General features: G+C 51.4%; 1 protein-coding gene across 4 annotated transcripts in view; it reads right to left on the bottom strand.

Annotated features, from left to right (window-relative positions):
* The window catches only part of PLEKHH1 (pleckstrin homology, MyTH4 and FERM domain containing H1), a 51,471-nt gene that overhangs the window by 2,476 nt on the left and 27,096 nt on the right, over positions 1 to 21,899 (bottom strand). For 3 of the 4 annotated variants that reach the window (XM_072839021.1, XM_072839024.1, XM_072839023.1), the window contains 22 exons: positions 19,785 to 19,863; positions 19,064 to 19,155; positions 17,007 to 17,157; positions 16,662 to 16,804; positions 15,590 to 15,700; positions 14,570 to 14,656; positions 14,074 to 14,235; positions 13,071 to 13,151; positions 12,524 to 12,706; positions 12,031 to 12,139; positions 11,152 to 11,264; positions 10,370 to 10,546; positions 9,941 to 10,038; positions 9,273 to 9,450; positions 8,584 to 8,739; positions 7,399 to 7,499; positions 6,517 to 6,658; positions 5,262 to 5,404; positions 5,002 to 5,131; positions 3,408 to 3,494; positions 2,965 to 3,111; positions 636 to 2,000 (listed from right to left, as the gene is read on the bottom strand). In XM_072839021.1, the coding sequence (XP_072695122.1) occupies positions 1,839 to 2,000; positions 2,965 to 3,111; positions 3,408 to 3,494; positions 5,002 to 5,131; positions 5,262 to 5,404; positions 6,517 to 6,658; positions 7,399 to 7,499; positions 8,584 to 8,739; positions 9,273 to 9,450; positions 9,941 to 10,038; positions 10,370 to 10,546; positions 11,152 to 11,264; positions 12,031 to 12,139; positions 12,524 to 12,706; positions 13,071 to 13,151; positions 14,074 to 14,235; positions 14,570 to 14,656; positions 15,590 to 15,700; positions 16,662 to 16,804; positions 17,007 to 17,157; positions 19,064 to 19,155; positions 19,785 to 19,863 (2,832 nt within the window). In that variant the 3' untranslated portion in view covers positions 636 to 1,838. Of the gene's footprint in view, positions 1 to 635; positions 2,001 to 2,964; positions 3,112 to 3,407; positions 3,495 to 5,001; positions 5,132 to 5,261; positions 5,405 to 6,516; positions 6,659 to 7,398; positions 7,500 to 8,583; positions 8,740 to 9,272; positions 9,451 to 9,940; positions 10,039 to 10,369; positions 10,547 to 11,151; positions 11,265 to 12,030; positions 12,140 to 12,523; positions 12,707 to 13,070; positions 13,152 to 14,073; positions 14,236 to 14,569; positions 14,657 to 15,589; positions 15,701 to 16,661; positions 16,805 to 17,006; positions 17,158 to 19,063; positions 19,156 to 19,784; positions 19,864 to 21,899 lie in introns of those variants that run through there. The other variant, XM_072839022.1, reaches the window with a different exon arrangement.

The following is a 21,899-nucleotide window of genomic DNA, read 5'->3' as shown; positions in this document are numbered from 1 at the left end:
AATAAACACACAAACAGTAGAAGCTTTTGATTATAAGGCAGTTTTCTTCTGTGTAAAACTAATAAACTGTGGGAGGACCCCTGAGGGGCCAGGAGGGAGCGAGGCAGGGTGGGGGAAGTAGCCTGAGCTCAAGTTCATTGTGAACACAGCTCCGTTCTTGCTTGTTTTGGCCGTGGGATCCTAATTTTTTTTAACTCCCAAGTCGATATTATTCTCATGGCCATAGAGACACTCAGGACATTAGAAAACTAGAGTTGTAATTGCTGCCTTTTCCATCATCCCAGGAGTAGTTATTTGGAGCCTAATGGTACATGTGATGTTTGACTTGTTTGAGGTAGAAATGTCTCTGCTAGATCCCAAGGGCCTGGGCAGCAATAGAAATGGGAGATGGCTGTAAAATTTCCAGCCTCGCAAAGCCAAGGTCATTTAAAAGAGGCATTCTCATGTGCTGCTTTTTTTTTTTTTTTTAAATCATGCTTGTCAGTTTAAAGAGTGAGGGAGGGGAAGCCTATAGCAGCTGAGGTGTTCAGATAAACTAGTTCCAGCCTTGAAGTTTTTGCAGTGTGCAACACACATACATACACACATTGTTGAAGTCAGAGGCTTGGTTCTTGGATGCTACTGCTAAACCCATACAGTTTTCAGCACTTTATTGAATGCTAAGACTGCCTTAGAACTTTGAAATAAAACTCGGTTTCTCCAATGCCAGAAAATCAGAGTATGAATGAACTCTTTCGTCTTTTTGTTTTCTGTTAGAGGAGGGTAGAGACAAAGTTCATCCCCTCTGCATTCAATACAAGGTCTCAGTTGGGGATGGGGGGTTATAGTTGTATCACCTGGATATTCTTAGAGTGGGACAGAGATCTCCTATGTGCCTTCTCCCCTCTGACTAATTCCCAGCAGAAGTTTGCCAGAAGTCTTGAGGAACAAATCCAGGCCCTGGATTCTGTTTCTGACTCATCTTTGGTGGCCTCACAAAGCAGCAAAAAAACAGTGCATTTGCTTGGTCTTTCAAAGAGCAAGGAAACAAGTGACGACCACCCCATCCTACAGTAGGAAGCACAGCCTTCACTGAGCCCTGTCCAGTCACTAAAATGAGACAGGGAGAAGTCAGGTTGGACTTACCCCCTGCCCTTGCTTGTACCCAGTTGGGCTGACAGTCCAGTGTGAGGGAGAACAGCTTCAGTCTCAGCAGGAATAGTGCCTTTTCCTTGTCCTGCAAAGATAGGAGCTGCTGCTCCAGAGGGGGACTGCAAATGCCTACTCATTTGCAGTGGGGAAGGAAAACATGAGTCTCTTCCTTTTTCTCCAGCCCTACCGATACCTTTCCCACCTGGGAATGGAAGTCCAGTTTTAGTGAGTTCTAGGCTTTTGTCACAGTTCAGATGAATTGGAAATTTTAGTCCTATCTTGTTCAGGGATGTTGGGAAAACTTCAAGTATAAATCCCCACGTAAGGACCATATACAGTATAAAAGATACCAGCCTTCCCAAGAGTATCAGTGCAGAAAGCCTTGACTTACAGCACTGATGCCCTCAGTAACCAGTAACAGTGGACATTCCCAGTCTGTGTCTAGAATCGGGCAGCATCCAGAACTCAGCATTCTTGTGAAAAAAAGTGGTTTCTATACCAGGTCTGGATTTTTGAAAGTTGGGCCCTGAAACATAAGGCACCTAGAGAGTAAAGGCTTCGTGGACACTGAAATACACATTTCATAGAACAAACAGGGCTGGGTTGGGGGAGGGCTGTCAGGCCCATCACAGTAGTATCATACCCCAGGATACAGATCGCTAACCCCAGAGGTACCAGGTGGTTGGCAGGGAAAGGGGTAGAAGTTTTCACAGCAGCGTTGGCCCTCTGGCAGCACATGGGACAGAAGCAAAGAACTGCTGTCCGTCCAGTTCCCATAGCTGGTGGGCGGCAGGTGGGTTAGGGGGGGTGTTCACAGTTGTTGAGCAATGGTTCATGTAGCTGGCCATGATGAAGGTAGCCTCTGCAATCTTAAGACAACAGAAACAAAGGAACTGAACTGGCCTTGGCTTGAATCCTGGCTTTCTCACATACTAGCTGCTATACGGGGTACATAACCTTCCTGGGCTTCAGTTTCTTAAAGTATCTGGGAGAAAATGTCCAAAGGGAACCATTCTATGAGGCTCAAAGGCCCAGTGAAATGGATGCCTGTTGGTCTGCAGCACCACTGTCACACAGTACCCTCCTGAGAACAGGAGGGGTGATACTCGGCTCTGCTGGTCTCCAAGTCAGGGAAGTGGATGTCCCTGGAAGAAGTGTCTGTATAGCCTCTCCTTTAGCAGGAGCAGTATTAAAAGGAAGAGGTTGGGGAAACTCCAATTTTAGGATTAAAACAAAAGGGTTTCTACTTACTCTCAGAATGGAGTCAGGAACTATAAATCAGAATTTAAGCTTTGGAGTCTACTTTGTAACTGTTATTTTTGCTAGTCCGTATTTCCCGCACTGAGCATGATACAAAGCTTTTAAAGTAGAAGAGGTCTCTGGATGGACTTTAAGACCATAGAAAAGGGGGAGCATGTGCAGACGTCTTACTTTGGGACTGGCAGAAGCCAGGAGAAGGTGAGAGCACACTGAGGAGAAAGCTGGCTGCCCTGGCTCTGGGTCTGCTGCAAGAAGAGCAAGTAGACACCTGCCTCCAGCCTATGTGATGCTGGGCTGCAAGGGCTGAAAGCACTATGTGGACCAGAGTGCATGCCCTCCTGGCCAGCCCCTCATCCACCAGCTCAGCAGTGACTCCTGAGCTGCAACCCTACCTGAACCCTTTGGAGGATTGATTGTAGACAAGGCCAAAGTTTCACCTGGGGAAGGCCCTTCTAGAGGATGGTCATAACCCAGCTTCCGTTTTTTTCCCCCCAGCTTCCGTTCTTAACTTCAAGCCCACCTCCTCATACTAGATAAATCCAAGTAACATGTTTTAGCAGCTTTCAGACCCACCTTGGGAGCAGCCATCTGGAAGAGCAACTTCTCAATGTGACCTTTCCCAGAGCCCTGGTCTGGAATGGATCTAATTACAAGCATGAAGTCATCCCGGCAGCCACCGAAGGTCATTACTGAAGAGTAGGGGTATGTGACGTGCACTTGCTGTGAGAAGAAGCCAGTTAGTTCTGGGGAAACTTCCCACCTGCCTCCTGAGCTGCACCCCGTTTCTTCCAGGCACAATTAGGCTTAACCAGAAAGGGAGAACTTGGAAGTGGTCCTAATTTGGAGGTCTACATCTTGAATGTCTACAAACTGTGTCTAGACTAGAGGACAGCAAGGCTTGGGGAGGGCGGGTAGGGAAACTGTGGTCACTTAGCTCGGGACTTTCAGTCCAGAGAGTAAGAGAAAAAGGCACTATTCAGAAGGAGGGGTCAGAGCCAGCCCTCGTTGTTTTGTACCATAGTATTGTGGTCCAGGATGCTGACACCATCCTCATTCACAGCAATCCACACCAGAGTGCTCTCTTTGGAAGACAGCTGTGCAGGCTAGGGAAACAGGAAATCCCATCAGACACAACCACAGCTAGGGATGCTCAACCATAAGAGCTTTCTGAGGAAGAAGGCACATTCAGGGATCTGCTAAGCAGTGGTTTGTGACCTTTTCTCATTGTGGAAAACTTGAAAGATGGTATTTGTACAGCATGCCGAAGTAAACACACAGAGACATCTGGCCTTGGAGCTCTGGCCACCTAATTACCATCTCAAGGGTGGAGGGGTACCTATAGCCCATCCTGCCACAGTACACTGTAGGGGCTCTGTGCTGCAGAACAAAGGCCAGCCCTGACTGCTCTGTCATGGGCATGGAGAATGGGCTGTTTTCTCCTAGTGCTGGCAAACTGACAGCATTCCACCCACAGCCTCTCCTGGCTGAAGTGCATCTTGCTTCAGCCAATTTCCTAGGAGCTGCAAAAGAAACAGGAAAGAATGCAATCTTATGGGCTTTATGCTCCACTACTGAGAAAAGGGACTATCTGGTGGACAATTCCTGGAATGACTGATTTTCACTGTCATAGCTACAGTAGAGCAATCCAGATTTCCTAGCTCTCCTACCCAAAAGGCTGAGGAGAAGGATGGACATGTCCTCATTTTCAGAAGCTTCTCCCAAACTCCCAAGACTAAGAGGTTCCCAGGATCCCTCTGTCATATGCCCTTATAACATCCCTATACTTCTCCTTCCATATTGTAACAGTTTGTAAAATAACTTACATGTATATTTAGATAGAGAATATATATAATTATTTGATTAATGTATGTCTCCCCCACTAGATGGGAAGCTCCATGAAGGCCAGGACAGTATCTGATTCACTCATCTCTTGCAATCTCATACAGTGCCTGAGTCCTAGTAGGAGCTCAGCAATTCTTTATTGAATAAATGAATGTTCACTGGTCTAATCTCTACCATCAGTGAATAGGATCATGATCCAGCTTTGAGGACATGATTGATTATGAATAAAGTTTATGCACATCAGACACCTGGCCAAGAAAAGTTCCAGCTAAAATTACTACTGGCCACCTGGGCTTCACTCAGGTGAAATTAACTGTTGCCTGAGTAGTTAAGAGTCCCCTGTGGCCATGCTAAGTCAGCAGAGATGCATTCGTTTAGATTACATAGTTACATATTGTTCTTTTGCACCTTTTAAAAAATGAAAGCATTTTTGAGATGGTAATGTCAAGTTTGAATCCTTGTGTGTGAATTAGTTGGCCGTATATTTTTTCTTTAGGGGTAGCACTGAGAAGTCTGAAAGGAAACATGAATGTTACCCAGAAATAATCCTGGCTGGAAGTCAGTGATCACAACTGTGCTCTGGACCAGAAATGGTGGAGAAACGGCGCCCTCTGGTGGTTGCCAGCGTGCAGGCGGGCCCTGCAGACTGGACTGGCTCCAATTGGACCAGATGTGGACAGCAGCTTGAGGAGAAATCTAGGGCATGTTCCTGAGGGGGGTGTGGGGGGTGGTAATCACTCCTTCCCCCTGGAAACCACCAGCACTTACCCGAGCAGCAAAGAGCTTAGCACCAAAGAAAGGCCATTTCCGGGCCACTGTCAGGTAGATGCGGATGCACTCGGGAGGGGAACAGCCTTGCAGTGCTGCCCACTTTGTGGTCAGCAGATCTGCCAGGTGCCTAGTTTGAATGAATGGAGACAAGTGGGCCACTGAAGTGCCAACATGTTTTCACTGCAGCTCTGAGGCCTTCCCCAGCCCGACAGCCCCTGCCTCCCCACTGCAACTCCCTCCAAGACCTTGCAGCCTACCTCAACTGTTCAGAGGGTGCCCCGTGTCTGTAGCGCCTTGGGTAGAACCTGTCTAAGACGTGCTGGAGGTGATGTTGAACCTTGGCAGGGAGTGGGCTCCCAGGGCCTGGTGGGCTGGGCCTCTCTAAGTCCCCATATTCTACCTGTGTTGGAAGCACATGAAGGGGGCAGTCAAGAGTCTGGAGGTGGGTGAGGTGGGGCTGGGGCTGCTGGAGAGGTGAAATAAACCATTACACTTCACTGCGTCATTGATGGGGTGAGGGTGGATGCGAAAACACTTCTTTGAATGACCCTTTATCTCAAATTTCATAGACCCTAGAGAGATCACCTTATAGTCCTAGATGGTTATTTACATCAACCTCCCTGTTGCAGTGGAGGTTAGTGCCTTATCCAAAGACAGTTAATCAGTGGCAGACAAGGGCAAACTGGATATTCTGGCTTCCAATCCAAAAATATGAGATACAGTACTGAAGATGCTATAGATCCTAGAGTATTTCAGTGTTCCAGAGGTGGCCTTTGGAATCAGACACTGGGCTCAGATAGATACCAGCTCTGCCATCTGCTGGCTCTGTAACCCTGAGCAAGTTACTTAAACTCTCTGGGCTTCAATTTCCTCATCAATTAAGTGAGGATAAGAACTAACTGGGATAAAACAAAATGTTTTAGCAGAGGCTTCTTTATAGGGTATTCGGTAAATGTTTACTACTAAAAAGTCCAACTATTATTTCCCCTCCCCCCCAGCATGTACATTCAGATGCTTTCTCATGGGAACCACAAGGGCATCCCAGATACTTCCAGCAAGACAGCCTCGTAAAGGTAACGGAGAAGAGTCGAAGTCTGAGTGCATTCAGATTCTAAATGTTATACAGTTGTAAGTACAAATTTTAGTACATCCATTCTGTGATACACATTCTTTTGGTAGCATACTTAGTACAACCCCGTGGGGGCGGGCAGGGAGGCATTTTTGTTTTCTGTATACAGAGAAGGAAACTAAAGCACAGACCACTGCAGTGACCTGGCCACGATCTTGCAGCAGGAAGGTCGCTGGCACTCAAAGGCAGGACTCTGGCTTCCACCACCAGAGTTCTGCCCATAATCTGTATCTGCAGAGAAGGGCTCTGCTGGTAAGGAGCCAGCTTCCCTCCACAGCAGGGCCACCCTCCTCTCGGGCACCACAGGGTCTGTGGTCTCCTGTTTCAGGCTGCATGCTATGTGCTCCCTGTGAGTCTGATCCAACTCCTGAACAGAACCTTACCTGAGCCATCAGGGCAGCCATCTCAAGAGCCAGCTCCTTGTTGACAGGAAACCTCCCTGCCACTATCTCCCCACTAGTCTGGGAGGCGAGCAGCAGCCGCTCCCGCTCCGTCTCCCCTTTGACTTGACTCCGAAAGTACAGCCTACAGGGAAGACAGAAGAAGCCAAGACTCAGCTGGGATCCTAAATGGATGAGGTCATCCTGGCATCTGTTCATCTTCATTTCCAAAGAAAGAAACTACTCTTTTTATACCATCTGTGAGCCTATTTTTTATTGCCTCCAGAAAAATTTAACTAAGCACAACACAGGGCAGATAGAGTGCCATCATATCTCAAGCAACAGCGGCACAAGGTACACCTGAATATACTACTACCTTACTGGATTTGGTGAGGGGAATCTGCTCCCTGGAATCATAGCTTATTAGGGAGCTGGATGAATTAAAGATTCCAAGAGACTAATGGAAGTTATTTGCCTGGAGACAGATCTAGGATGGGATTTTCTTATTTGAATGGACAAAAAATCATGGTATCTACTTCTATATTTGCTGGAATTGTTACAGGAGCTATTTATTCTTTGGCCTTAAATATCTAGTGCTCATACAAAATTTCACTTTCCTAATGTAACGTGCAGCCATCGCACACCAGGTTGTTCTGATTTTTTTTGGCAGGGTAGGGGTGTGTGTGTGTGTGTGCAGTTCAGGAACCAAGAGCCTGAGCTACCCAGGGCCAGCCTGGGCCACCAACTACTGTCCACAACACAGTGTTGTCTGTGGATCCACTGTCTGTCCAGCACAGGCCAGCCTGTTGGAGTGATGAGTGCCCCCCCCCCGCCCCCGGTGGCAAGCTCTCATGCTTGGCCCCACCCTAGGGCGGCACTCAGGACCTGTTCTTGTACATCAGCTTCACAACACGCGTGCCACCCTCAGCCTTGCCAGAGTGCAGCTCCTTCAGGGCTTGTTCCCACTTGGAGATGGCATCACAGATCTTAAAGAGGCAAGAGAGGAAAGTCAGGAAAGGCCCTGGGGCAGGACTCAGGAAGAGCAGCAAGGCAGGGTTGAGTGACTGTCCTCCATCAGGAGGCTGACTTGCAGGCCTCATGCGCCTGGGACCTAGAGGTGCCTTACAACCATCTCACAGACAGGAAGAGCCCTGGGCAGGGCATGAGCAGCAAAGCATGGAATGCTGCTCCCATTGGCCTTAACACCTGAGAAGTCTCCCAGAGGCTAGGCAGGCCTCAATCAAAAACTGTGGCCCCGTATTACCAGCTCCATTTCCATTCCACTGACCACTATTCTCTTCCAACAAGTGTACTCAGAGGCCTACTGTGTAACCAAGCCTTACAGACACGCAGACATTTACAAAGAGAATATATAGTGCAGTATTTCAAGGCAACTTTGGTAAAAGACTATAGAAGCCTTTGCCCCGTTGCCATAAAAAGAGCAGACATGACCAGCACTCAAACTCATCAATGCAACAGCGCATTCCCATAAACACTTAACATCCCCCATGGGGGCTAATCACAAACCACAAGACAAGATAGGTCTTAAATCCCATTCAAGGGCCTTTGACTTGATATATATATATATACATATATACACACACACACACATATATATATATATACAATTTGAGATCCTTTCTACTGGCGCTAACTGCTTAAAATGTGCTTGAACCTGTAAGCACAGCATGGGCCCTGGCAGACAGGGAGAGAATGAGGTGCCAGGATACAACGCCACAGGTGTATAGCTGCCATCCTCTGCATGTGTACAAGGACAAATGCCTCCCTGTCCTTCCCCCACCAAGAGGAGAAGCAGCTTTTCCCCTGGATACTGCATAGCCCTTCAAGGGTAGGGGAAATATGTAGGGAAAAACAACTTTTCTCTGCCTGTATGGGTATGTTTTAGGATGCCACAGAATGCTGGCCCACAGGAGCACCTTGGGTTCCAAAGCCAACAGGCTGTGAAATAGTAAGACACCAGCCAGAGGGGCTCTTTCCCCACCACCCAAACCCCAAAGCCTTGGGAGTGTCCCAGGAGGCACTCAGTGGGATTTGTGGGCAGGCCATCACCTTGACACCCCCTGGCAGGCAGTGTTCCAGGTCCCTGCCGGAAGGATCGTCTGTGAAGAGGGCAAAGCCAGAGTGGGAGGACTTTCTCATGCCTGTCTCTTGGTTCAGACGCTGGAGGAACTCATCAACTGTGGAGGAGCCATCAAAACCGACCACCTACATGGGAGAAGTGTTAGTCCCAGAGGAAACTTCCTGAGAGGAGCTCAATAGGGCTAGTGGAGCAGTGTGGGTCTGGAAGGAGGAAAGCTCGGCTGAAAGGAGCAAGGGCACATGGCAAATGCTGAAGGAAGCTGGCTTCCGTGGTCACATGCAGAGGGGGAGTGCTTCAGGGATAAGCCTGCCTGCTGTAAGCTGGAGTCAGAAGCTCTGCTGCTCCTTTCTGGCCACTCTTTTGGAGGCCTTTGTCATGCCACTTGTTTGGTCAATGTGTCAGCTTCCCCATTCAGGCAGTGGCTTCAAAAGATCTACTTCCCAGGTGCCAAACAGCAAGGCACTTTTGCAATTCGAGATCCTTTCTACTGGCACTAATCTCCCCACCCCTACCTGCAAATTGCAGGCTCTTCCTTCTGCTTGTTTGCCTATTAAGAATCTGCCAAGCCTGAGGAGGTTTAGTACCCACCTGGCCTAAGGTGTTCTCTGGGGTCGGGATATGAGAGGGCTCAGGAGAGGGAGCCGCGCTGCCTCCTCACCTGGTAAGTCCCATTGGTGAAGTGCACAGGGATGCTGAAGGGCAAGGAGTGGTGGAAGGGGTTGCGTAGCAAGATGGACACCACTTCCATGCGTGATGGCCTGGCCTCCCGCTCCCCGGCCTGCAGGGTCCGCTCCACCGCACGCTGGCAGTAGGTGGCATACTGGCCGGTTTCATTTCTAGAGACAGGTGACAGGTGAAAAAAGAAAAGAATTCCAGGGGATCCACTCATCCCTGCTACCCTGGCACCATGGCTGCCACCCTGACCCAGCCAAGATCAAATCTGCAGTGGGGCCGGTGGTGAGTAAAGCCCTGAACACTCTGGTGTGTGGTGTTACTCTGTCATTCAGGGTCTATCAGCAGCAGGTGGCTGGCACAGATATTTTCTCCAGAAGAACAGGGCAACAGATAATGAAAATGTGGGAATGATCTGGGGACACTGTAGCTTCACGTCAGCACAGCCACTAAGCATGCATATGGACACAGACTGGTGTGCAGAGTAGCCCTGGCAAGCCCAGACCTCCACATGCCCATCTGTGGACATGGCAATGAGGGACGTCTCTGTGACCGATGTGCAAACCTCCAGGGGCAGGGTGATCTGATCCATCCTGGTCCCCCATGGCCCACTTCACCACACCACAGTCAGCAGTGCTGGAGTGGCTCACTCACCTGGGATCTGCATGGCGCTGGAACTGCTGTTTCACGTACCAGAGGAAGTGGTGCTGGGGCAGGAAAAGTGGGGTGCACAGAGCCAGGAGCTGCCAGCACTGCCGGGAGAACAAGCAGCATGGGGTGGGTGCCAGCTGTGCAGTACCACCAGCCCTCACGGCCCTGAGCGACCGGGCCTTCAGCACTCTCCAAACCAGGGCCCCCAGCCTTCTGTGGCCTCCAGATTGGCCATCTGGTCAGGCTTTGTCCAGAACAGCAATCACACAACCTGATTATGCACAGACACCTAGGAGAGGCACAGCCGTACGGAGGCAGCCACTGGTACCACATGTAGAGGGGACCTGCCCAGAACCCTCCTTCCACCTTCCAGCCTCCTGGGCAGCCCCGGCCAATGGCTGCTGTCAGCAGCTTCGCCCTGGGGATGCCCACCTGTACGAGCGAGTATTTCTGAGGTGGGCGGCAGCTGGTCTGCTTCATGAGTTGGCAGTAGATCTCGCTCTGCAGCTCGGGGTGAACGAGGCAGACCTGCAGGGCCGTCTGGGCCAGAGACACGTGGTAGTCCACGGAGGCAGCCTCCACAGGCACGTTGATGAAGAGCTGGCAGGACTGGCAGGAAAAGGACAGGGGCCCAGGCAGACCAACGGCCCCTTGATTAGTACCCGTAGTGGCAGTGGGCAGACTGGGCGGCCCCCCATGGCTCCCGGGAGGTCCGGGTTGCCACAGGCAGCCCTTTCTAAGAGGGAGCGCGCCATTCACTGCCTGAGAGCAGCTCTGCCTGCTGAGAAGGCTGCTTTGGGATAGGATCTTTCTTCCTTTAAATGTGTCCATTACATAAGCAAGACATTTTTAAAGAGAATATTCAGATGGACACAGAGAACATTCTAAAATAGGTCAGAATCTCTCAGGTTGAGAAGCAACCTAAACCTGGCCTTTCCTGCTGCTTGCTACATGAGGAGGGGAGTTCCTCAAGGGGGAGTTTTACTGGCACCTTCCAAGGGAGCCGCGAATGTCTCCCCGCCATAATGGACAGTGGTGAGGACCCTCTGGGACTCCTTCCTTTCCATTCACAGCCCTCTATGAGTTCCCCCTAACTACAAGGTTCCATGGGTTCCACCTGACTATCACCACAGTGGGCAAACTGCTCTGGGGTAAGCCTGGCCTCATGGGGAGGGGGCCACTTGTGGGTGGGCTGGGCTTCCTCCCTATTTTACCTTGAAGAGCTTGAGAGCCTCGGTCTGCAGAGCCTCTGAGGGCAGGGTGGTGAGGGAGGTGTACAGCCCATCTTTGCTGTAACACAGCATGGGGTGTCTCCAGAGAGGGGAATCTGCCCAAAGCAAGCACCGAGAGCCACGCAGTTAGCACCAGTGAGGGACCTGGCCTCCCACCACCTCTTTGATTTGTGGGGAAAACAAGGATTGACCATCTGAGCACATGCGATGTACTGTGTTTATACCCACGGAGTGTGAGGTATGCAGCCGTGCACCGCATCTAGCGCACAAGGACGGCTTACAGAAAGGGAGCTACTGCTCTGCTCTTGGGGCTGAAGTAAGTGAGGTTGGGGTATCTGAGCACAAGCATGTGTGTGCAGGGGAGGCCGCTCCCTGCAGCATCAGGTCTCGATGGGGAACCCACATCAGCCTGAAATAAGCCTCGGAGGAGCAGTGAAGGGGTGTGTGGTATGTGTCATTTGCTTCTTGGGGTCCTGAGAATCACTAGCAAAATAAAGATCCAGTAACGCCCCAGGCTTAGGTTAGTCCAATCCCAATTTAGGCTTCATTAATTAACAAACTCTAACTCTTAATCAGCTACCTTTTTTCCTCAACCCTCTGCCCAGCCAGCAAAGCTGCAGTGAACAAAGTAAAACATTGACTGAGGTCACTGGAAAATCGGCTTCCCAAAGAAACTCCCCCAGATACAGAGTGGTCATCTTCATTGAAACAGGGCTCTGGAGCTTGGATGAGAAAGGCCCTCTGTGGCTTAGATGCTTTTAAAACAGCTTCAGGTACAGAAATGCTTTCTTTGGGTTTCTGACCAACCACTACCCAGACACCACCCCCCCACCCAAGCAGTGATGGCCACCCTTGCTTTACCTGGGTCTCCCTCCCCATCCATCAGTTTTCCAATGAGCTGCTCATAGGCAGTGCCAACCCTGGCACTGCTGCCGCCTGCAGCCACTGTGAGGTGGTAAAGCCACGTGTCCTAGAAGGGGATGGAAGCCATCTGGTGAGACTGGAGTAGGAAGAATGGAGGTAAGCGCTCCAGAGAAGCTTCCTTGAAGGGGCCAAGCCCAGGGTGATATGAGGCTAGTCTGGTTGGCACAAGTCAAGGCCATCAGTCTCTAGGAGGAAAGACCTGGGATCAGTGAACATGAACCCAAGTTTCTAAGCTTGAGGTGCTATCTCATAGTCCCAGTGGAGAGAAGCTGGTCACTGGGAGGGAATTCACTATAAGAAATCATCCCAGAGAATATGAGCCACCAAAATGTCCAGAAGGGACTTGAATCTGGGGAGGCTGGGAAAGAAAGATGGAAGATGAGAATCACAGGACTGAGCATGGCCATGGGGGCCCAGCCCCCTCCCTTACCTTTTCATGCTTAGTGCCAATGAGGAGGTAGGTGGGGCTATGCTCTGGGGGGTGGATCACCAGGGTGCAGTGGGAGGACAGCAACCGCCTGCTCCCTCCAGCCTCATAGTCCTCGTCCGAGTCACAGGATCGATCTACTTCCTCTATGCGCGCGTCCCGCACAGGCAGATGGCCCAGGGGTCGCTGCGGACAGGAGGAGCCTTCCATGAATGGGAGAGCCAGCAGAGTACAAGGCAGTCTCCTCTCTCTGAACCCTTGGGCCCTGTTGGGCTAGGAATCATGGGCATGGCCAGGTCACAGATTGAGGGGGTTAACTACAGCTCCCCGGCTGAGGCTTGCCTTGAGAAGCACAGTTAGACCACACAGGTGGAATCTGTGGGCCACGCACATTGGCCCTTTAGGCTAGTGGGATCCAGCCAGCTTTGTACTTGTGGTGGCATTGGGTGCGGTAGGGGGGAAAGCTGGGGCCTGCCATCAGGACATGGAGAAACAGGAATGTGGTCTGGGGAGAGCAGAGAGTAGGTGCTGTCAGGAAGCCATGAAGTACCTTGTCCTCATGACTTCGATAGTAGTAGAAGGTTTTCCCAACAAGAGCACACCAGACCAGCTTGGAATGGCCATGTTTTACCTATAAAACAGAAATTAAGACCACATTATTAGAACCAGGTAATCCCACAAGTAAATCCAGGACTGCCAAAGAGAGGCCACAGAAAGGCAGATCTCCAAAGACCTGGTCAAACTCAGGTCCTTAAGTGGAGATGTCACCCAGACTCCCTACTAACAGAACCAGCCCTTTCACATCGAGGGTCTGTGGTGTGTACCCTGTGATACCTCATCCATTCTTGTGCCACATGCCATTAAAAGATTAACCAGGCCAATCAGGGGTCCTGTCCCAGGACTGTGTTCATCAGCTATAAGGATGCTGAGAGGGAGGCAGGGCCATCCACGGTAGCCTGAAGCCCCCAGGCCGACATAAATCACAAGGGCATTGCAAGTGCACAGAGGGCAGAGGAGGCCAGCACGAGCCACAGCCTGAATGGGGAAGCAGAGGCAGAGAGAGCCAAGAGTACGGAGCTTGCTCACACAAGTAGCTCTGCTTCCTGCTGGCCTGCTGGCCTAGTTCATGTGCTTCCTTGTTAACTTCCGTCTTCTTGAGGTTAACAAGCACTTCTCTGCTCCTTAGGCCACAAGAGTCCTAACTCAAACACCTTTAGGGCAGGTCTGGGATCCCATGTCTTGGAGTGGGCACACCTGCCTCGCCTATGTCATGGCTTCCCACTCCTCACAGAGGCAGGTGCAGGTGGGGTGGGTGGCAACTCCCAATAACCTCAGAACAGGTACAAAACATTCCTTTCCTTCCTGTCCTGGTGACAGCTTGGTGCTAACAACCCTCATCTCTGTTTTCATTCTCTGACACTAGGAGTGGTCAGGCTGTGTTTGAGGCTAATCTCCAAGAGCCAATTCCTGCAGACAGGGGCTGTAAGGGGGTCGGCACTCAAGAGGCCCATATTCAGGAGGTCCACATTCCTCCCCACCGGCCCCTCCAATACCTTGGTCAGCCAGCCCTTCACAGTGGGCTTGGTGCCGCCCCGAGGCAGGGCTGGAGGCCCCACGGCCTGGACCCTCAGCAGGCTCTGCAGCACCCGGATCCACTCCTCCAGCAGGCCAGGTGAGTCTGCTGTCAGGTAATAGGTTTTCTTCTCAGAGATAAGCTGTAGAGGAGGGATTGGGGGCCAGGGGAGATGGCATGATGGAATGCCAGGGACCTGGCTCTGAGGCGGTGCAAATCCCTGAATCCACCGGGACTTCTTTCTTGCCACCTGGGACTCAATCCCTTCTTTCCTTTGTTCTTTTCCCCATCTCTGCTGCCTTCACTCTGGCTCACCCATTCAGTCTCTTCTTCCTCCCCAGTACTAGAGGCACATCCAGACGGGGATGTGAGGTTTCTCCCACACACTCATTCTTCCCCAGCTTTGTTTCAATCAGAATCCTATCCAAACCCAATAGCTCCTCATCTAAACCCCTGGCTGCTAGGAGCACACCCACCTGGAATGTCTGTGCACCCTCCCCACGAACAATCTGGCAATGGGAATTCAGTTCCACTACTCCCTGAGGTTTCCGGATGACATCACTCTGTAAAGACAGGAATGGGGAGGAAAACAGTCAGAGCCTTCCCAGAACACATCGTTCTCCCTCAAATGTGACTCTAGGCCTCAGACAAAGGAGAAAGCGATCCCCAAGCTTTCCTGCACTGTGATATGAAGGGTAACTTGTTCTGGATCCTGGTTCTAGCTAAATGGGGCAATAATTAGAAACAGGTTCATCTGACCCAGGCCTTGAAAAGTATAGATTGAACCTTTAAAACTGGGTCAGAAGCCAGCAGGTTATTACTGAGCTATAAAGCCTTTACAGTCTTTCTACATCTTTATACCAAGTATGGCAAATAAGTGTCATACATACATATCACCATTCCCCTCTCCGGTGTGCCCGCACACCTTACTAACCACTCAGAGCATGCCTACTTGCTGAGTGATACAGGCCCAGAATCCTCAACAGCCACTGACAATCGGCTGGAGTTGCATGAGCGACACAGCCTTTTCACTTTCTTTAAAACATTAATGTTGGTTCCCCAAGGAGGTCCTGTCAAACTAGATCTCAACATCCAAGGCTCCCTAGTTCCAAACTACAGGAAGGAGGTGGAGGAGGTCATGGGCTCTCTGTTAGAACAACCCAGATGACGTGAGGGCAGCCAGGGAAAAATTCTTTTATAGGACCAGGCATTAAAAGAAATCAGCTTCTGAAGTATGAAGGAATCACCAAGCCAACTCATCTAGAACGGCCTCTGACGCCTCTGTACCTGATTTCACTCCAAGAACCAGTGACCAGCCTCGTGGTTCCATGTGAGGCTCAGAGCCTCGGGTATCCAGACAGGCCACCTCTCCCCACCTGCCAGACCTCTGGCCTCTGGCCGTGGGCCATACCAGCCCTTCCTCTAGCCTCTGTCGCACAATTCTGAGTTTGGACTGGGGCCCTTGTGACTACTGTCCTTGGGGAGGAGGGTCTCACCGGAGACTTGTAGTACATAATCTGTCCCTGTCTCAGGACAAACCAGCGCCTCTTCCACGTCTTCACCCGGCTCCCCATTTTTAGCAGGTAGCCTGACTTCTCCAGTGACTCCTGCAGGGGTGAGAGGGCACAGAGGGGAAGAGGAGTGGACAGAAAGAGGGAGTCACTTGGGGTTTGTAGATGTCACCCAGGCCAAAACGTCCCAGTTGAGTTACTGCTTTGCCCTCAATTACAAAGTCTTGAGTACCTACTCTGTATTTTCAGGGCACCAGGCCCTACTAAAGGTTCAGAGAGAACTAGCATAAAGCAAGGTGATCCCGCCATGGAAGGGTCCTGCTGGCTAGGGAAGATAACACCCACCCCATGAGAAGGCAGCAGGCCAGGGGCTGCACAAGGGAGCAGCTAGCCAGGGAGGGCTTCACAAAGACCCAGATCTGAACTGGCCTGGGAAAGAAAAGTCAGCTTCCCTTCAAAGACGCACCAAGGGGAGGAAAAGGCCCTCGTGGGCAGCAGGAAAGGAGAGTGAGATTTGGGAAACAAGGGGCACATCAGCCAGGCTGGGGCAGGGGGCTGATGGAGGCGGGGAGACAAGGCCCATCGGCACAGTGGTGTGGCCCAAGGACCGGGGGATGAGGGATGTGAGTTTGCAGCACGGCTCTGAGCCTCAGGCTTCTTATCCATAAAATGGGGCCCTAGTCCTGAGAAGATGGTGAGGACACATGAACCAAGGACTGAGGACAGTGTGTGGCACAGTGTAAGAACCCCGTAAAGGTCAGCTCTCGGCATTCCGGGGTCAAAACACATGTAATCTCCTGGGGCCGCCGGGGGAAAGCCCACTGGCTACTCCTAGCTCCATGAGGAGCTCACTAGGTCCCCTCTCCTTCCTTGCAGGGTCTGTGTATACCTGCCTGCCCCCCAGCACACTCCTTGGCACTTCACACCTATCACTACCCCCTGCCACTGCCTTCACTGTTCCCCAGGATGCCTATCTCCAGGCAGGCAGCATCTGCTGGAGGCCTGCTCCCATCCTGCCTGCCTCAACCCGGCTGAGGGCGCTGTGCTCCCAGCTCACCCCGCCCAGGCCTGGCCCCTCAATGGAGTAGGAGGAGGTGCGCTGGAGTTTGTGCTCCGGCTCCGAATAGTCGCTGTCCAGTGAGCAGGCATCTGGGGGGATGGCGTAGTCGCCCTCGGAGCTCAGCGAGGACATGGAGACACCTGCCAAGGGAGGAGGAGTCCAGGCCTGGGTCCCCATACCCCTCCCGGGGCTGCAGGGACTGCAGGGACCTTCCTCACCGACCCAGGATCTCTGAGTCTGGAGCTGAGGGTCACAGGCAGAGATGAAGCAGGGAGCCCTGGAGAAGCCCACCCGTAGGAAGAGGGCTTGCTGCCCCACACCCTGCTGCTCCCTCCTCTGTACCTCTCTTGATGGCCCTGGGGCTGCCCAGTCCACTGGTCTTCCTGGACTCTGAGCAGGGGACCGAAGATCGGAAACTCGCCTGAGAGCTGCAGTCATCATCGGACCCGGAGGACTCATCCATAAAAGGCATGCTGCTGATCTGCGTGGCTCTCTGCAAGACAGGTGCCCTCCCCCACTGCAGCTCACCTTGCCAAACAAGACCCTTCCCCTCGGCACTTGTGTTCCTGCCCACGTGCCCGGGGTGCAGCCAACACAGCCTCCCCAGGCACTCGACAGACAACTGTTGCATCTGTGTCCTCACCTCCAAGCTTCTCCTTTGGCCTCCCACCCCCACATGGAGTCCTCCATCCTCCGTGGTCCCCAAAGGAGCTGCCCCATCTGAGCTAACTGGCTGCTATGACCCTTGCTCCTGCCACTAGGGGGCCAGGATGCCACGTGGCGCAAGCAAGAGACAGGAGCTTTATTTATTTATTTTTAAGATTTTATTTATTTATGAGAGACACAGAGCGAGAGAGAGAAAGAGAGAGAGAGAGAGAGACAAAGAGAGAGAGAGGCAGAGAGAGAAGCAGGCTCCATGCAGGGAGCCCGACGTGGGACTCGATCCCCGGTCTCCAGGATCACACCCTGGGCTGAAGGTGGCGCTAAACTACTAAGCCACCAGGGCTGCCCGAGACAGGAGCTTTAAACCGTGTGTGGGGATAAGGAAACAAGAGGCCATCTCGGTGGGCAACATTTAGAAAGACAGTGTCAATGTTGGTGAAAGCGTGGGAAAAAAGATACTCTATAGTGTGATAAAGCCTTTTAGGAGGTAATTTGGCACTACCTGCCAAAATTTAAAATATGGATATCATTTGCCCATAAATTTCACCTCTGGAAATACATTATACTAAGTCCACAGAGATATATTTGCACAATGATATTCATTACAGCATTGATTTTAGAGAAAAACATAGATATGACCTAAATTGTTAATCAGTGTGGGCAGCCTGGGTGGTTCAGCGGTTTAGCGCCACCTTCAGTCCAGGGCATTATCCTGGAGACCCAGAATCGAGTCCCATGTCGGGCTCCCTGCATGGAGCCTGCTTCTCCCTCTGCCTGTGTGTCTGCCTCTCTCTCTCTCTGTATGTGTCTCTCATGAATAAATAAATAAAATCTTAAAAAAAAATTGTCAATCAGTGGAGGGCAGGTTAAGTAAGGTAGTTATGGGGGAATCTATACCAAGGGGTACTGGACAGCCCTAAGGGGAAGCAGAGCTGTGCACAGAGGTACGGCAGGAAGATGTGACACACGGTCACATAAACATACAAGGAGTAGAAGGATGTGTATAATGTGATCCTCGCTGCGTGCATGTGTGTGTTTGAGAGAGAGAAAGAGAGGGACAGACAGGGACACAGACAATATTTGTCGATATACCGGTAAATTTGTCAGAGAGCCTCACAGGATAAACACCAAACCATTAATGATAGTGGCCTCTGGGGTCAGAAATTAGGGAAAAGCAATGTGAAAGAAAATTTAACTTTTGGATTTTTGGTTCTTCTATAAAATGTTTTATAAAGCATTACTGTTTTGAGCTCAAAAACCACTAATAAAATGAAAAATGTGTATGACGTTATCTCAGTTGTATCTGACCTTTGTTAAAAAATATGTAGAGATATGAAACTAACATGACACTGCGTGCCAACTACATTAAAAAAAAACCACGCAGAGATATTATGAGAGTATACACAGGAATATTTGTTTGAGTATGTATGAAAAGTTCTGGAAGGAGTCTTCTTGGGAACAGACATGTGAAAAGATGGTGAGGACAGGTGAAGCAGGCATAGGTCTAACATTTAACTTTTCACTTTGCCCACAATTGTATTGATTCAAATTTTTGTAAACATACAATTTTTATAATAAAAATCTAATAAAAATAAAATGACACATACATGGGAGCTGAGCTCCCTGCCCAGACTCATGTGTGTGCTGAAGCCTGACCCTAGAGGCCCACTAGAGCCACTACATGGAGAAGGGGCCTCCTGGATGGAACACCCCCACCTCGGACAGCAGCTTCTTACCCCCTTCAGGGCTGTGTAGACAGGCACGGTGACATTCTTGTAGACAAGGCCAGAGAAAGGCCCAGGGGACGCAAGGGCAGGAGGGCTTGAAGCTGGAGGGGGTGGGGAAGAGGGATGAGATTAATTCAGGTGCCATAACTCACTCAGGGGCCTGTGGGAAGTAGAGACGTGGGCCAGCGGAAGATATCCAGGCAGAGAGTGTTCCCTGAACAAGCACTCCAGGAAGACAGGTGGGGTGGCAGTCCTTAGGATGGGGGCTGTGGACTTCAGCCCCACTTTTGCCACTATGGAGCTCACATCATGGGGGATTCAGTGGCTGGCCAACTGACTCAGGAGCCAGAGGGTTAGGGATGTGGTTCCTTCGTGGGGATGGGGGAGGCGGCATCTAAATTGGGGCACTGAGGAGCTCCCCCCACCCCCCAGTACTGGGCATTACTGAAGAGAAGCCAATGCAGATGGGGGAGGCTGGGCTGGAGGGTCTCACCTCTAAAGTCCCTTCCAGCTCTGTAATTGGCTACAATCCTGTTCAAGGCCCCGCCCACCCTATAAGTGAATAGTTGACCCCACACAGCTTCCTTTTCCCTCAAGGTGGCCCTGGCTGTGTGATTTCAGTGAACCTCACCGGCTGGGGGAGGGAACGGGGTGACAGGTGACACTGGCCCTGGGTGTTGCTAAGAGTCTTCTCCCTGCATGCCCACCCTGTCCACCACGTGGGACTCACCACAGCAGGTGACATTAGTTCTGGAAGATGCATCTGAGAGCCGCATGCCAGCCATGGCCACAGCATAGATCCGGCTCTCCTGTAATGGAAGGCCCCATCGGGTCAGAGCCCAGTGTGGAGCCCCGCCCAGCCCCTCCTGAGTGTGGAGAGAAAAGGACGCTGTGGACACAGGCCTCCATGGAGGCTTGGCCAACTACCGGTGGGGGAATCCTAGGCAAGTTACATCTGAGCCTCCTCCTCCTCAGCTCTGAAGTGGGGTAATGCTCACCTGTCAGGCTGTTATGAACATCATTAATGTAAACATTTGATAGCATCCAACAGATATTCACTTCTTCTCTTGCCTCCACCCTTCCCTTGGGGCAAGGAAGTTCAAGAGGAGGAGGTCAGTGACCCGACCCATTTTAGAGGATCTTACCCATTTTAGAGGCCCTGGGTCCCAGGCTCTCACCCCTCAAAGCTGGGGTGTTGATAAGGAAGTGGGTGGCCCGTGGCAAGGGCATGCCCTTTTGCAAGCCTGTTGTTTGGAAGCTGGGACACAGTTTTTTCCTACAGTAACAACGTTATGTTCACAGTTAGGCCCAACCTGCAAAGCCTGCCTGAGCTCCCCCAGGACCCTGAACTCTGCTGTAGATGACACAGGGATGGGAACCTCCACCCTTAACTCCTCTTTTACTCCTCAGGATTCCTGTGTCTGAAGCAGGGCCCTGGGCCTAGGGAGCTTTACTAATAGTTTTGATGAACAACCCAGAGGCCCTACTGCTGCTCTTTCTTAACTCTTCTCCATTCAAGGGAAAGGGAAACAAAGGCCCCGTCAGGGGGCAGGGGAGTCACAAGGACTAGGGGAGGTGGGCCCGGCCTGGGGCTGGAAGGGCCATGGGGTGCTACTGGGTGTCCCCCAGAGGGGAGCAGCGGCTCTGGAGGGCTGGGTGAGACCCCCTCCCTGAGCTGGGTGGAGGGATAGGAAGGTAAGAGACAGAGAGGCAGGGGGAGGGGGTCCCAGGAGGGGATTATTCCTGCTAGTAGTGATCATGGAGCTCAACCAGGACAGGCCTCTAACATTATAGAGGAAATGCAAAAGAAGCTTGAGGGATTTGGGTAAAACAGACAAGAGAGCGTTTTTACAAAAGTTACCCACTGTCCAACTCATGAGGCTGCTCTGGGGATCAACCAAAACAGGGCTTGGCATGCTCTCAACTGGCAGATCAGTCTACCTCCTCCCTCCGACTGAGGAATGTCCTCCTCTCAGTTCCCAGTCTAGATTTCCCCTCAGGTGGCCGCTGCCCAGTTGGTCCCATCTAAGAAGAGAGGGTGGGCACCTGTCTGGTTTTTTTTTAAGATTTTTAAAAATATATTTTATTTATTTATTCATGAGAGACACACAGAGAGAGGCAGAGACACAGGCAGAGGGAGAAGCAGGCTCCATGCAGGGAGCCCGACGTGGGACTCGATCCTGGGTCTCCAGGATCACGCCCTGAGCCAAAGGCAGACGCTCATCTACTGAGCCACCCAGATGCCCCTATAATCTTTAGGAGCAAGATACAACAAGGATCATGAACAGGAGACAACTCCTCCTTAGCTGGTAAGGCCACTGCGGGGTCCCGGGGCTTGCCAAGAGCAGGGAGGGCCTGTGGGAAGACCCAGATCCCACCATCACCCCCAGAGCTTAGCTAATGTCACATGGGGAAAGTGTTGTCCGAAGCACCTTCTATATTTATTCACTCCCTTCTTCTCTGGCTGTCCCTCTCCTTCCCCTTAACACACACTCATCACGTACAGGCAGAGCACAGGAACTCCTCTGTCCATACAGGTGGACAGCTCTATTTTGGCAAAATGGCAAAAGTGAGCAGCGCTTTCCTCTGGTAACACCTGCTGAGGTCTCTTGTCACACCCCTTGCCAGAATGCTCCCTCACTGCCTGCCTCTGCTTTCAGATTCTAGATCGTTTGTAGTTACAAGACAGCAATGAAAAAAAGGAGGGATGGTTCTGACGGAGATCCAGCCTGGCCGGGCCCTTGCCTCCTTTCCGACATCCTCTCCCTGTGCCCCGCCTGCCCCTTTGCTCCTTCTCTGCCCCCTGTCCCTCCACCTCACCCTTCCAACCTGGGAGGCAGCGCCC

The sequence above is a fragment of the Canis lupus genome, chromosome 9 (genome assembly GCF_048164855.1).
Source record: "Canis lupus baileyi chromosome 9, mCanLup2.hap1, whole genome shotgun sequence".
NCBI lineage: Eukaryota > Metazoa > Chordata > Mammalia > Carnivora > Canidae > Canis > Canis lupus.
This window is presented reverse-complemented; position numbering and strand designations above follow the sequence as displayed.